The sequence below is a fragment of the Argentina silus genome (genome assembly GCF_951799395.1).
Source record: "Argentina silus genome assembly, chromosome: 2".
NCBI lineage: Eukaryota > Metazoa > Chordata > Actinopteri > Argentiniformes > Argentinidae > Argentina > Argentina silus.
Window position 1 is genome coordinate 3,969,244 of NC_139656.1, and position 14,648 is coordinate 3,983,891.

General features: G+C 46.7%; 2 protein-coding genes across 3 annotated transcripts; one reads left to right on the forward strand and one right to left on the reverse strand.

Moving 5' to 3' along the window:
* Positions 1 to 1,246: 1,246 nt before the first annotated feature.
* cdc23 (CDC23 (cell division cycle 23, yeast, homolog)) lies at positions 1,247 to 6,895 on the forward strand. Its single transcript, XM_083685318.1, has 16 exons — positions 1,247 to 1,354; positions 1,568 to 1,640; positions 1,830 to 1,967; positions 2,155 to 2,197; positions 2,532 to 2,637; positions 2,770 to 2,902; positions 3,044 to 3,221; positions 4,287 to 4,384; positions 4,494 to 4,575; positions 4,969 to 5,122; positions 5,256 to 5,375; positions 5,516 to 5,591; positions 5,688 to 5,749; positions 5,889 to 5,967; positions 6,337 to 6,456; positions 6,729 to 6,895. Exons 1-16 carry the CDS (start codon positions 1,248 to 1,250, stop codon positions 6,879 to 6,881), a joined length of 1,722 nt encoding a protein of 573 aa, XP_083541444.1. The 5' UTR covers position 1,247; the 3' UTR covers positions 6,882 to 6,895.
* A 1,014-nt stretch (positions 6,896 to 7,909) lies between these two features.
* kif20a (kinesin family member 20A) lies at positions 7,910 to 14,407 on the reverse strand (the record flags this gene model as incomplete). Of its 2 annotated transcripts, none has more annotated exons than XM_083685298.1 (19): positions 14,269 to 14,407; positions 13,639 to 13,841; positions 12,985 to 13,110; positions 12,769 to 12,888; positions 12,528 to 12,666; positions 12,229 to 12,404; positions 12,007 to 12,109; positions 11,562 to 11,774; positions 11,132 to 11,243; positions 10,910 to 10,984; positions 10,654 to 10,797; positions 10,351 to 10,519; positions 10,092 to 10,238; positions 9,846 to 9,985; positions 9,635 to 9,737; positions 9,224 to 9,455; positions 8,971 to 9,062; positions 8,716 to 8,853; positions 7,910 to 8,278 (listed from the first exon to the last, which is right to left on the reverse strand). In XM_083685298.1, the coding sequence occupies exons 2-19, from the start codon at positions 13,816 to 13,818 to the stop codon at positions 7,910 to 7,912; spliced, it is 2,778 nt and encodes a 925-aa protein (XP_083541424.1). In that variant the 5' UTR covers positions 13,819 to 13,841; positions 14,269 to 14,407. The 2 variants fall into 2 exon arrangements, with proteins under 2 accessions (XP_083541424.1, XP_083541425.1); XM_083685299.1 differs by lacking the exon at positions 7,910 to 8,278 and adding an exon at positions 8,289 to 8,427.
* Between the last annotated feature and the right edge of the window lie 241 nt (positions 14,408 to 14,648).

Below are 14,648 nucleotides of genomic sequence, written 5' to 3' on the forward strand. Positions count from 1 at the left end.
AGAGGCAGGGTAGCACATATAACCTGTCTTATTGTGCCTCTTTCAACCTGCTCACTGAGCCATGTGGTTGCACTTGTAAACTCTCCGGCAATACTTGATTACCTTGTCAGTCTATTAAAGCAGGTTTTGCTCTGGAGAAGAGAGAGAGAGAGAGAGAGAGAGAGAGAGAGAGAGAGAGAGAGGGAGAGAGAGAGAGAGAGAAAGAAAGCGAGCAACTGAGAGAAGGACTTGGAGCAGAGACAGAACAAGATGGCGGGCTCTGCTCTCTTGTTACTGACTTGTGTATATAGAATGAAACTTATTATTCTTAAACATCTCAATTGTATTTGCATGCTCATCTATGCACAGCTACTATGTATGCAACCTTGGCCTCCTTTCCCCAAATACAAAATAGAAGTATCAAATCCTCTCTCTTTCTTTCTCACTCTCTCTATCTGGTGGTGAGGGGTCCCAGTAGGGGCCCAGCTGTTCTCTTTCCCCCCACAGCCCCCAGAGGAGACCACAGCGACCAGAGAGATCCATGCCGCATGCCACAACCCCAGGATGTGTGCTCCACATCGCAATTCACAGATTAGCAGCATAGACGCAGCGGGCAAAACACACTTCCACAAGCTGTTATTAAAGCAACATTCTGGACAGAAAACAATGACAGCATGGACATTTAAGCAGCATGTTTTGTACTCAATTAGTAGTTGTGAGAGAGTATCTGGCAAATTGATTGAAGCTCAGTTATAATGTGTGAGATAAACAAAAATAAATAAATAAAAAGAAAGGCCAGATTTTAGTTCTAAATTATATTCATTTGTAAAAATAGGTGGGGCGAGAGAGAGACTACAATTCTTTGGTAAATGCTGCCAGTGTGTGTGTGTGTGTGTGTGTGTGTGTGTGTGTGTGTGTGTGTGTGTGTGTGTGTGTGTGTGTGTGTGTGTGAGAGAGAGAGAGAGAGAGAGAGAGAGAGAGAGAGGGTAGGGGAGGGGGGGGGGCTACAATTCTTTGGGAAATGCTGCCACTCAGTGGTTAAATTCCCTACATACATTTCGGTCCTTTATATTCTAAATATCAGGCCTATAACAAATGAAATATTTAGGCATTATCAGCCATTTACTAATTAGTTCATTAGAGTGAGACGATCCATTTTGCAAGTTAAAAATGAACGAAACGACCGCTAAAAGTCCATTGGGTTATCCAAGGTTGTGCTGTCCAATAGCAACTTGTGTTGTCATGACGTACAAATCATGGTATGAAAAATGGCGGCCCTGTGTAGTGAGTTTGGAGATTTAGTCCAAATTAAAAAACAGCTGATATCTGTGATATCGCTCTGTAAAGAAAGAGGACTTGTACATAGCGTTAAATGGTAAGATGCGGTCTTCATGATTCTCTTTTTTTTTCTGGCTCAGTGGAGATTAATTAGCTAGCAAGATGCCAACTCAGTTGCTACCTTGCTAGCGCTTTTTAGCTTGCTATCAGATCTGTTTGTTGTAACAAGTGACAGCTAGCATTAGAAATGGAAATCAATTCAGTCATCAATAGTACCGTGATGTTACACATTATTCATGTCTGATTTTAGGGCTTCAGAGTTGGCATTTGCCCTGGAACCCCTACCCAAGAATGAATTACCCCCACAGCCAGCTTTCACTGAGGTTTGTTCCCATATACCACAATGTTGTAGTCTCTTTATGCTGAATGTAACATTATTTTATATAATTTGAGTACTTAGAAACTGAAAAGTCGTGAGAGGTTTTAATGGTAAACCATACCACTGTCAGTGAGACTGTGTTGACTCTCCTTTCTTTCTTTGTTAAAACCCATTTGTATTGTCCTGATGGCAGGAGGATGCTCAGGACCTGGATGCTCTTGGTCTAGCCAAGTCCTACTTTGACCTGAAAGAGTATGACCGGGCCGCCTACTTCCTTAGGGGCTGCCGCAGCCAGAAAGCATACTTCCTATACATGTATTCCCGCTATCTGGTGAGATGGTGATTCCCAATTCATAGTACCCCCACAGTTTACCCCATGCTATTCATTTCTATAATAAATATTATTGTCAAAATGTGCATAGAGACACATATCTTTTCAGTCCTATCCAATTTAACCTACGATTTCAGGAATTCTGTAAAATGCTGATCACCTCTCCCCTGTTTTCTTTTGTTGTTAGTCTGGTGAAAAAAAGAAAGATGATGAGACCGTGGACAGCCTTGGTGAGGACAAATGTCTCTTTAGCCACACTTCATGTCACTGTGGCTGAGTTCAGTTAGCCTAGCTGAAGCTAGACCAATGTGGCAGAGCAAGCGCTGCACACAATGGACAAGAAACCCAACTTTCCTCACTTCCATGTTATCCGGCTTCTGGGCGAGCGCATTGATTGGTTCTCATGTACTTTGTATTTGCATTTTGGGAGAGGCATCTCGTTCCTTGCTACTTTCGTTGGAGCAAAAAGTGATGGGGTGGTTCTTAAAACACTCACAGTTCGTTCAATTAAAAAAAAAACCTTGGATGTTTTTTTTTATTTTGGCCCGCTGTGATTGGTTGCAGGTCCTCTGGAGAAAGGCCAGGTGCGGAACGAGGCCCTGCGGGAGCTGAGGGTTGAGCTGAGTAAAAAGCACAGCGCAGGGGAGCTGGATGGATTCGCTCTGTACCTGTAAGCACCTCACTCTGCACCTCATTTAGGGGACCTGAATACACCTGGCACATGTCTTGTGTACCTGTAAGCACATCACACAACTGAAATGTATGTAATACCTGTGTTGACCGGGTGTATCTGTGTGAGCAGGTATGGGGTTGTGCTGCGGAAGCTGGATCTGCTGAAGGAGGCGGTGGATGTGTTTGTGGAGGCGACCCACGCCTTGCCTTTACACTGGGGAGCTTGGCTGGAGCTCTGTAACCTCATCACCAACATCGAAATGGTAAACACACACACACTCTCTCTCTCTCTCTCTCTCTCTCAGATCTACACAACTTGCGTATGCATGAACTCTCATATTTTATTTTTGCGCTTTACCCCAGTGGTTGAAGTTTTCTCCTTTCCTTTCATCTCCTCTCCTCAGCTCAAGTCCTTATCTCTGCCAGACTGCTGGATCAGAGACTTCTTCATGGCCCACATGTACACAGAGCTGCAGATGATCAAAGAGGCCCTGCAGAAATACCAGAGTCTTATTGAAGCTGGCTTCTCCAAGAGCACCTACATCATCTCACAAATTGCTGTGGCCTATCACAACATTAGGGGTTTGTGGCTGTTTATGCTTATATCATATTTGACATGGGGTTCTCCAATTACCTGCTTTTGTCAATTAGATACAGTATGCAATATTAATTAGCAGTCTATTGGACATGGGCGTAGCGTCCCATAGGCTAGGCTAAGCTAAGCTTCCCCAAAAGTAAATTGAAATACATTTACCAAAATTATATAATTACTCTGTGATTAGAATGAAAGTGTCATTTATTCTCACACTAAGCAATCACATTCGTCTTCTTTACTAACGTCATTTGCAAGAGTCTGTCCAAGGCTTCAGACCGATGGATTTTCCAAACCAACGTGCTCACCAAACTTGACCCCAGTTAGTGTGACTGACGGCCGGCCTATAGTTTAACTGCAAGACTGACACCGATGGAGTAAATTTGTCATGGAGTAAATAGTTTTGAATTTTTCCTCCTTTTATATTTCTCTCCGTTCTTGATCCCGCCCCATCTTTTAAACAGTAACCTGTGAAGTTCGGTTAACCGCTGCGTCTCGAACACACGCAGCTGCATGCAGTGGACACAATTTGTCTACCTCACGTTGCAGACGACCATAGATACAGCGGGACATTTCTAAATGAAGGTTATGCTACATGTATTGCGGAGGGGAGCGAGAGTGTCTGCAGTTATCTTTTGGTTTTCGGGATGTAACCTTTCTGTTTTCGGGGGTTGGTCTTGAGCCATATGGTGCAATATCCAAAAAGACGCGCCTGCCCGTCTCGACCAGGTGGCTGCACTGATGATGGTCCGACGTGTCGGTTAGTATTAATTCTAAATTTGAGCGAGACCCAACTCCTGGAGTCCCATCGGAATCGAGATTAATCAAAGCTCTACAGCAGGTGCACAGCTTCCCTCCACACATGTCTAATAACAAACCCAAGCCGGCGGAGACAGTCAGGTGGCCAAAACAGAACACACACAACAACAAAAACTTTGAAACTCACGCTACGCCTATGCTACTGGATATTCTATCTCTTATCCGCATAGCATGCAATTAGTGGTCAAGTTGCATCCTCTATGACTTACTCTTCCTTGTTATTCTCACTGTCTTAGATATCGATCAGGCTCTGGCTCTGTTCAACGAGCTGAGGGAACAGGATCCTTTTCGCATTGAGAACATGGACACGTTCTCTAACCTGCTCTACGTCAGGGTGAGACCCTGCTGCATTACCAGAGTCCTTATTCAACACATGTAGGTGGTCTGGTCTCTCTGCTTATGAACCTGGACCTGAACTTGACCCTGTGTCTCTGCTTCCACAGAGCATGAAGCCAGAGCTCAGCTACCTGGCTCACAACCTGGTGGAGATAGACAAGTACAGGGTGGAGACGTGCTGTGTCATCGGTAAGCATGTCGAATTTGAAGTAGGGCCCGCACACTCAAATTCTCAAATCAAATTGTATTTGTCACTTATGTCACATACAGTTGTAATTGACACAGTGAAATGTTTTGGGATCTTGCTCCACGCTCAACAACAGTTCTTTGTCAACAATTCAATAATAAGTCATAAAAAGTTACAATAAAGAGACACCACACACCTTTATTAACAAATTTAAAGACAGACAACATTTACTCCCAACAATCTTCATCAGGTCATTTCGGTAAGCATATAGCCACTGATGTTGGAACCAGACACTCCAAGAGTAAATCAACAGTATCAACTCGACTCTACAAACTCCTCCTCCTATAATACGGAAGCGTTGTGTCTACTCACTGCTCTGTCTGTCCTGTGCGTAGGTAACTACTACAGTCTACGCTCGCAGCATGAAAAGGCAGCATTGTATTTCCAGAGGGCACTGAAGCTGAACCCTCGCTGTCTGGGCGCCTGGACTCTGATGGGCCATGAATACATGGAGATGAAGAACACGTCTGCTGCCATCCAGGCCTACAGGTCAGACTGAGCCAGGCTGCCATGACACTGCCAATGACACTGCCAATGACACTGCCAAACCCGTGTGGTGGTTGCTGTAGGAGTTATGCCTAGTGGTCTATTTATTTTTTGGTCTGTTTTTCCTGTTGATCAGGCACGCCATCGAGGTGAACAAGAGGGACTACCGTGCCTGGTATGGCCTGGGTCAGACCTACGAGATCCTCAAGATGCCCTTCTACTGCCTGTACTACTATCGAAAGGCTCATCAGCTCAGGTGTGTTTTTGTGTGCGTTGGAGGAAGGGGCTTTGTATAAGAGGGTTCTCCTGTTTTGTTTGCTGCTTACGATGGTTCGATATCCGTCACTAAAGTTAAGCCGAGATGATATTCTGTAGAAATGATTTGTTCTTTCTTAGGCCTAATGACTCACGAATGCTGGTTGCCCTGGGGGAGAGCTATGAGAAACTCTCACAGCAAGTAGAGGCCAAGAAGGTGAGCAACAGCATCATTGATTTGTATGTATTCACTGTGAAGTCTTTTTTTGTGTGTGTAATTGGTCAGAAAGTTACAATGTCTTCTCTTTTCCAGTGTTACTGGAGAGCTTACTCTGTAGGGGATGTAGAGAGGATGGCTCTACTCAAACTTGCAAAGTAAGTGTGCGTGAGACCATAGAGTGTATATCATAAGTAGAACAGAGTGTGTGTGTGTGTGTGTGTGTGTGTGTGTGTGTGTGTGCGCGCGCTGTGCTGTGTGGACCCTTGTTCCTCCTAACACGCTGTTTGTTGACAGACTCCATGAGCAGCTGAATGAGTCTGATGATGCGGCACAGTGTTACATCATATACATCCAAGACATCTTCTCCTGTGGGGTGAGTGTGTGTGTTTGTGAGAGAGACTGAGAGAGAGACTGAGAGACACAGAGAGAGAGAGAGAGAGACACAGACAGACAGACAGACAGACAGAGAGAGAGAGAGAGACACACAGACAGAGAGACTGAGAGAGAGACACAGACAGAGACAGAGAGAGAGACACACACAGACAGAGAGACTGACAGAGACAGAGAGAGAGACTGAGAGAGTAACTGAGAGAGAGAGCAAGGCAATGTGAGTGTTGCAGTGAAAGTGGGGTGGGAGACGAGTCAGCAGAGAGAGAGAGAGGTAAACAGGCATTTGAGTGTGTGAGAGAGGTCTGTTTTTGCACAGCTGGAGATTCCAACAGTCTAATTCTCTTCCCCACAGGAGCAGCTGGAGCATGCGGAGGTGAGCACAGCCCTGCGCTACCTAGGCCAGTACTACTTCAAGAACAAGCTCTACGACGAGGCATCCCTCTGCGCTCAGCGTTGCTGTGACTACAACGATGTAAGCACTAACTATGCAACCTCACACACCTCATCGACTGTAGGTTTAGTATCCTTTCAAGCCTGCTGCCTTTCAAGTTGTCATAGTGCTCTTTCCCTTTGAAAATATACTTCCATCACATAGTTATTGACTGAAAAAGTAGCTACCGATCTGTAGCATACATCTGAAGTCTCAGTGATGGGTTGTGTGTGACATGCTTGCTCAGGCTGTTATGTGACTCAATGCTCGTTGGCTCTCTCTCTCTCTCTGTGTGTGTGTGTGTGTGTGTGTAGGCTCGTGAGGAAGGCAAGGCTCTCCTCAGACAGATCTCCCAAGTCAGAGACCAGGCAGATACCTCCTCCACAGACCTGTTCGCTCCCCTCTCCAACAACAACAATCCTGTCAGGAGGGTGTCCCCGCTCGACCTCTCCTCCTTCACTCCCTGACACACATGAACCCCCCCTCCCCTCCCCCGGCTAGCCAAAAGCTCTGCATCACAAGACAACCTCATCTCTGCCTTCTGGACTCTCTTTGCTCAATGTCCAAATACAGTGAATTCATACTATAATCTGTACTGAGGGAGATTCACTGAAGACGTCTGTTGTAAAAGGTTGTCCCTTTTCTACATATTAATGTAAATATTTTCTGTACATGTTTACATGTAGCTAGAGTTGCGTGAGATACACTCAACTTTGAAAAATGAAAGAATTCTCTGTATTTTCGTGTTGAGTCAGTCATGTGGACAGAGATTGAACGTGTCTCATTGAATGGAAAACGCATCATTGTTTGAATAAATGGATTTTATTACAAGACTGTATTGTAGAACATGCTTTACAATAACTTGCACCATTCAACAAAATATATTGACACAAGCGTAGAGTAATAATAAAAAAAAAGCATAGACACTTAATAGGTTGACAAACAACGAGTCATTTAGACCTCGAACATTTACAACAGAAATTGAGAACATGAACTCTTCAACACTTTAGCAGGAGGTAACGTGCAAAAGAACAAGTCTAGTCGTGTGCGTCAGTTCATCCATCCATTCCTCACCGAGCACCACCACAATCTCTAATAAAGCAGTGGCCCAAGATGCACCCCTCTCTACAGTCACACCATCAAGACACAACACTGAAATCTCAGATTTTATTGTACATTATGATTACCATCATTCCTCCAGTCAGGAACTTCAACTGCACCACATGGTTTAGTATTTACATGTGTTTAATACTGAAGTTGACCGACAATAAAAAACCAGCAACATTTGAACATTTTGTTTTTTGCATTCTGTAGTGAAGACAGCACAGCAGTGTATCTTTGTGTAACCTTTTAAAAAAAGAAAACAATTAAAAAAGTATGTGGAAAAAATGTGAAATACACGCTATTTTAAGCCAACATGGTATACAATTGTGATTTGGTTAGATTTGCATAATGGTAGGGAAGATAAATATGCTGCCTGACGTTGCCGTCAAACTCAGAACTTGACCCTGTAGAGACGTGGGCTGGGGGGCGGAGACTGTTGCCGGGAGCGCAGGATCCGTGAGTAAGGTGTCATGACACCTTCGTGGGCGCGCGGGACGTTTCTTGACGGGGTGCGTTTGGGGAAAAGGGCACGATAGAAGGGCCGTTTCTCCGGGGGGTGGTTCTCAAAGCTGCCTGCTGCTGCCGCCGCCGCCGCTGCACACCCCCTCTTATTGCAGGAGCCGGGGGTGTCGGACACAGAGGGCCCTGAGGAGGGCACCTGGGGGGGGCAAGCCTGGATCTGGGCCAGGCTCTCAGCCTTCCTCCTCAGCTCAGCCTTCACCAGCAACAGGCCGTTCTGGAGCTCCACCAGGGTCTGGTCCTGAGGGGAGGGCAGGACAGGACAGGAGGACAGGGGGAGCGGACAGGGTTAGAGAGGACGGGAGTGGGTGAAAGAGGAAAGGGAGTGGAAGGAGGAGGAGGAGGAGGGAAAGTGCAGCTTATTAAACCCCTTTATTTAGCACCATACACCTGACAGTGGGTTGAGTAACAGGTAGTGAGAGGAGAGAAGAGGGGAGGGAGAGAAATAATGAACAGATAATGGTCCAATGAAGAACACTTCTTGACGCTTTAGGTTGGGGGGGGGGGGGGGGGGGGGGGGGGGTAAACCATAGACATGGGGGACTACTACGTCCACTACTGTGCGAAACTACTTCAGTTACAATATAAGCATACAAATACCCAATGACAACAGATCCTTACATTCCTACCCCATGCGGTATCTAGGAGCACAGTCCCCACCCAGTCGTCGAGGCATACCTGTTTGGCAAGTGTTACATCTGCAGCCGTTAAGGCGTGACGCAGCCTCTCCCCGTCCGTGTTACGACAGCATGCTCTCTCGCCAGACTGCAGGTCCAGACCCAGCCTCTGCAGGTCCTGACGCAGCTGACGCAGGTTCTGCGGGAGACGGATACAAAGACAGAGCTTATAGCCACGCCCGTTTCATCTGCGGTACAGTAGCATGTCTGGGTGACGTGTGAGGGGAGACGTGGTCCCTGGTGTACAGGTACAGACCCTTTGGGTCTCCTCCAGCTTGCGGTCAGCAGCAGTGGTGAGGGTGCCTGTGGGACCTGGCGGTGCCAGAAGACCCTGGAAGCTCCTCAACTCTGGAAGAGGAGAACAAAAGATTAAAAAAAGAAAGAAAAAAATCATGTCATCATGTCACCAAAAACACACTGACCATTCTTTTTCGGTCAGAAACGTTTTTTTTCTACCCAGGTGTAAAGCAGGGTGTAATATGACTCATGACTCCTAAACGTAGTTTTACCTTTTGTTTTCTCCAGCAGCTCAGCGCGACACTGGTCCAGCTCAGCACGCAGCCTGCTCAGCTCTCCCGTGTGCGCGGCGGAGGACGAGGCCAGGCGCTGGGAGCGACGGACCCTCCCCTCGTTGTCCTCCAGGGGTGGGAATATGGGGGCGGGGACGGGGGCTGAAGCTGGGTCTGCATTGTTCTTTATCTCCAGGGCGGCAGTTAGAGCCTCAATCTGCTCATCCCGCTCCTAGGAGGAGAGGAGGGAAGGGAAGGAAGAAGAGAAATTAACTAAATATGCTCCATCTGTAGCACTGGTAGTCACGCCATCTAAAAGACCGATCTGATCATCTGACTGACTGACTGCCTCCCCCCCCCCCCCCCGTAGAACTCTCCCTCTGCATTTCAAGACAGCCATAGCACACTTGCCTCGATCTCTTGGTTGTAGTATCTCTTTAGGCTTTTCTGCAGGTTGCTGATCTTGCCTTCTACTCTCTTTTCCATCAGAGCTCTCTCTGTATCCAGGGTCTCACTGTTGTAGGGAATGAGAGATATTACAAATCAACCACCGCCAACAGCGATATTAAATGAGTACCACACCCTATTTATAAAAAAAACCCTAAAAAAAACATGTCTGTACCTGAAATCATTCTCCATGCGGGAGATGACTTCCATCATCTCAGAGCACACCTGCTCCCTGACATTGGCCTCCAGGGCCTCCTTCTCCTCCCGCTGACGCTGCACCTCTCCCTTCAGCACGTCAATGGCCCGCAGCAGCGCCTGAACACAGTGGAGAGCAGGAGTCAGTCACTTCGACCCGACCCAACCACACACACACACACACTTCCTCACAAGCCATGCCAAACAGGGGAGAGAGAGAACGGACCTCTGAATCAAACATGGTGATGTCCCCCTCTTCGTCACTTTCTCCCTCTTCCTCCAGCAGAGTGCTGTCGTTGGAGGCCGGGGCCGGCTCACGCAGCAAGGACAGGATATAAGCCACCCGGGTCTTCGTGGACGGGCCGTGGACCAGCTGAGAGAGACCAAAAACACGAGTCGCAATGACACACAGTTTCCACACAGACCGACAACTCCATCTGAGACGCGGTCTGCCTGACAGGCCGTGGGCGAGGTGGTTTATTTACCTGAGTGGCTATGGCCGAGAACTTGAGGGCTTGCAGGGTCTCGTCGTAGGTGGAGGCGCACGGGTTGATGTTGACCACCATGCTGGAGCGCCCCCGGCCGCAGAAGTAGCCTTGGAGGACGCGCGTCAGTTTACTGTCCCTGAAAGGCACCACCTGGGGCGGCCGTGACCTGCAGGAGAGGAGAGGGAGCTCGTGATCCCAACTGACAGCACAACACTGACAGGCATGATATTTTTTTCTTGTATATGGTTTTCGAATAATCCAATTCTTGTTGTTTGTCATAATGTGTGTGTGTGTGTGTACCTGTTGTTTTGGTTGTGCCTCAGAGCAGCAATACAGCGGCCAAGGGTGTGGAGGGAGGTGTTGATATTGCTGGCCTCCTTCATCCTCTCCCCGCTGCGTTGGTCTTTACAGCGCTCCGAGCCGGCCAGATCACACACAGCCAGCCTGCTCGGACAGAGAGAGAATGACACCGGATTACAAACACACACACAATTACACCAGTAAGGATAAAGCCCTGACCGAGAGAGAGAAAGCCAGAGCCCTGGAGGAGACGTACTCGCTGATGCGCGTGGCCTGGCCCACATGGCCGTCCGGGTGGACGTGCAGAACACGCAGGGAGAAGATGCTGTGGCTGTACAGGGGGAGAGAGGAAGACGAATTAATGTTACTCATTAAAAAATTACCGTTCACATTATTTATCATTATTATTTACGTTTCACATGAATGAAACAAATCTGTTTTTTTTTAGAACTGAGGTCCTTTTGTATTTGGTTTGTACCTGCGGCTGGAGTTGTGGTTGAGATGAGTGCTGGCGAAGCTCTGGTTGCGTCTGCCAGCCCTCAGTACACGCCAAGCCTCTTCCGCACTGCGAACCTGGACCCAGGTGAGGTCTGTAACAGATGGGAGAAACAGTTACACAGACACACAAGCAGAAGCTTCAGTAATGTGAATGAATTCTGCTTTACTCAGACAATATAAAGCAATACAGAATCATTAAATGACCTACATACTGTTATTACAATATCATATATATATATATATATATATATATATATATATATATATATATATATATATATATATATATATATATATATATATATATATATATATATATATATAAAAAAATAAAATACTATTTACTAGAAAGAGTAATATTATCAGAAACATGTTTACAGTGTTAATGAATGCATGAATGAGAGTGTTACCCTTCACGTAAGGGTTCCCCTGCTTGTCATCACTCAGTCGCAGGGTGGCTCTCTTCTTGGGCTGCATGGAGGGAGGGGCCTCCAACAGGTCGTACAGGAACTCGTTGTAGATCTCGTAGAAGGACACCCACAGAGAGAACTGCACCCCCTCCTCTAGATCCTCCCCTCCACTGTGGGACAGGCTGTCTGGCTCCAGGCACACACTGTCAGAGTCTGCTGGGAGACACACACGTGACACGGGTCATGGAGAGGACAGTCTGAACAGCACTTCAGCAACCCCCCCCCCAGGCTTCTCATCCAAAGAGGCTTCGCACTGACAACGTCAATACAATATCAAGCTTTGTTGAGCTGTGTTGACATTGTACAACTCAAGACTTATCCTCAGACAGCCCAAAAAGTATCTCTGAAACAGAGTTCTGAGGTGTTATTGTTGGAATATCCTCACCCTCCAGCTGGGTGGAGATGGGGCTGGTTATGGAGAGCCCACCGATACCGCTATCCCAGGTCGAACTGGTGCCGCCTCGCATACGAGAGCTCTGGCACTCCTCCTGGATTTGAAACACGGGGAGAGGTGCATCATGACATCGCCATCATCTTCGTTAAAAAAAACTCAATTGTAAAACACATTTGCTTCTAGTCAGTGATTCATCCTCCATGCCTTCCTCACCTCTTTCAGCAGAGAGTCTCTGCGGAGCTCCTCGATCCTGACCTCGCCGACGCTCAGCTGTCTGACGTCCTGGTAGAGGACGGGCTTCAGGTCCATGGCCCCATAGAGCCGGCCCTGCAGCTTCCTGAACACGGATGCCAGCGCCCGGGGCAAGAGACCCGCGTCACGGCCCACTCCTGCAGGGGAAGAGTCAAGTGAATCAGGAATCATTAATACATTGATTTACCACAAGGTAACGCTTGCTAAACTCAGATCAATACAAAGTATACTGGATAAGTGTTGACAGGAGCCAATCTCACCCTGAATAGTGTAGGTCTTCCCAGAGTTTGTGACCCCGTACGTGTAGAGGAGTCGGCTCTCTCCACGAAGCACGTCTCGTACCATCTCCTTCATGGTGCTCTCAAAAAAGTCCTGCTGGGTGGTCTCCGCCCCAAAGATCTACAGAGGTAGACACAGAGGTTGAACCATGCCTGTATGCATTTGTACCTGTGTCAGTGTCTTTCACCTCTCAAGATGGGTGATGCTATGTGTGTGTGTTACCTGTGAGAAGCTGAACTTGTGCATGCTTTGGGAAATTCCCCTCTCTGCACTCTTCATGGTCTGGGAATCTTTGGGGGCTTTAAGCATCAGGGTCTCTTCATTTTGGATACACACACAACCCTAGATGAGCAGAGGGAAGAAGACACCAGCTTTACAAGTCCTTGTACAGTTGACAGTGAGAACCAGAGGCAGGCCTAACCATTGTGCAGGTCTTACCTGTTCTTCTCCTCTGTCCTTCTCTCCCTCAGTCAGTGGACGGATGCGCAGATACACCTTCACTTTGTCAGTGCTCCCCTCATCACCGCTCCCTTGTCTAAGCACTCCAGTCTTCACGACAGCTTTCTGAAAATTGGAAGAAAAACAGTGATAGTACTGCACATCTGTTGTGACAATGGGATCAACGTGAATATGACATGACACAACATGTATATAACAATGCATCTCTAATGTATTGGTAGAAATTAGCTGTACGCAGAGTACAAATGTATCTGTGTTTGGGAGTTGTCACAAAGCAAACAACTGTGAAATGGCTGACATGACGACCTAAGGGAAAAATAATCAATCTGACACTGAGTTTAATGAAAGGGTTTATTGTGAAAGATGGCCTGCATCATTCTGTGACAAATCAGTGATGCATCATAAATGACAGTAGCAGAACATTCACAAGAATAATAAAAGGCTGGTTCAACACAATCCTCCCACTCAGTTTCAGCATGTGTATTTATTTTTCCTGTAAAGCCCATTGTATTGTATTTGTGTATGACATGTGCTGTGTGTGTGTTGTGGCCTTTTATCTCTCAAAGAAAACTAAGTTATACTACATAAACCTCAAATCTCTTTTGTTATCATATCTATGCACATATCCCTTACCTCCATCACGGATACCCGAGGTTCCAACCCGGGGGAGATGATTGAGATCTCCGGCAAGGTGACTCCATTACGTCGTAGGCCTGCCAGGCCCCCGATGTCTGCTGCTGTGGACTCAAACACAGCCATGCCCTCCTCCTCGTCTGATAGGGGTCCACATGGAGACGCCAGAGACAACGCCATGATAACACCGGCCTGTTTGGAGACTGAATTGAGATACAGTTCTGTTCAGACTGTAGCTGTTGGTTCCAACCATTAGATCTTCGGTATTGTCAAGTAGGTTTTGCATTGAGTTTGACCATACATGTAACACAACAAGCCATTGACACTGCATTGCCTGGCCTTTGGCAGAGATTGATTGACAGAGATTACAGTCGAGCAGAATAACTGGTTTATTTCGCTAGCAGATGGCTGCATGGCTAGCTAGCAAGATAGCAAACTCAACGTCACCAAATCAAATGATTGTTGATTAAGTTTGCGCGTAGCTAAATCTGTTTATTTATGAAGTAAATCAACAGATTTAACTAAAACTGCTTGAACGTTGCTAAATTGCCCACATCCACTAGCCTGCTACAGCTTGCACTCTGCAGACCAAGAAAACAAACTAGATTGCTGAAGTGTCCTTCAACTTACCTCGCTCGAATGGTGAAAGGGGAAGTAAGTGTGTGAGCGGTACCTCTCACTTATCCGAGTTAATGGGATCTTCTGCTCAATATCAAGTCTTACTTTTTTTTTTGTACAATATGACCCGATCTATTGATTCGCCATTAAAAGAATCCAGCTTACTAGCTAGCTAAATTAGCAACTACCTGCCTAGATCTGCTCTACAATTTTCTGCACTTGTTGTACCGCAAAAGGCGTCCACTGTTTTCAACCTATTCAAACATCGCGCTTCACTCGCAGAACCAATCACCGGGATAACGCCTGCAGGGAGCAGCCAATACGAAGCTCCTGGCTACAGACATTAGGCTTTCGGCTCTCTTATTGGCTAAATTTTTTTTGACTGTATTTAT

Bases quoted from the DNA above. Each gene is read 5' to 3' on its own strand.
- cdc23 (XM_083685318.1), top strand. From the start codon at position 1,248: ATGGCGGCCCTGTGTAGTGAGTTTGGAGATTTAGTCCAAATTAAAAAA. The intron at 1,641-1,829 runs GTTTGTTCCCAT...TCCTGATGGCAG, and splicing joins CACAGCCAGCTTTCACTGAG to GAGGATGCTCAGGACCTGGA. The intron at 2,638-2,769 runs GTAAGCACCTCA...CTGTGTGAGCAG, and splicing joins GATGGATTCGCTCTGTACCT to GTATGGGGTTGTGCTGCGGA.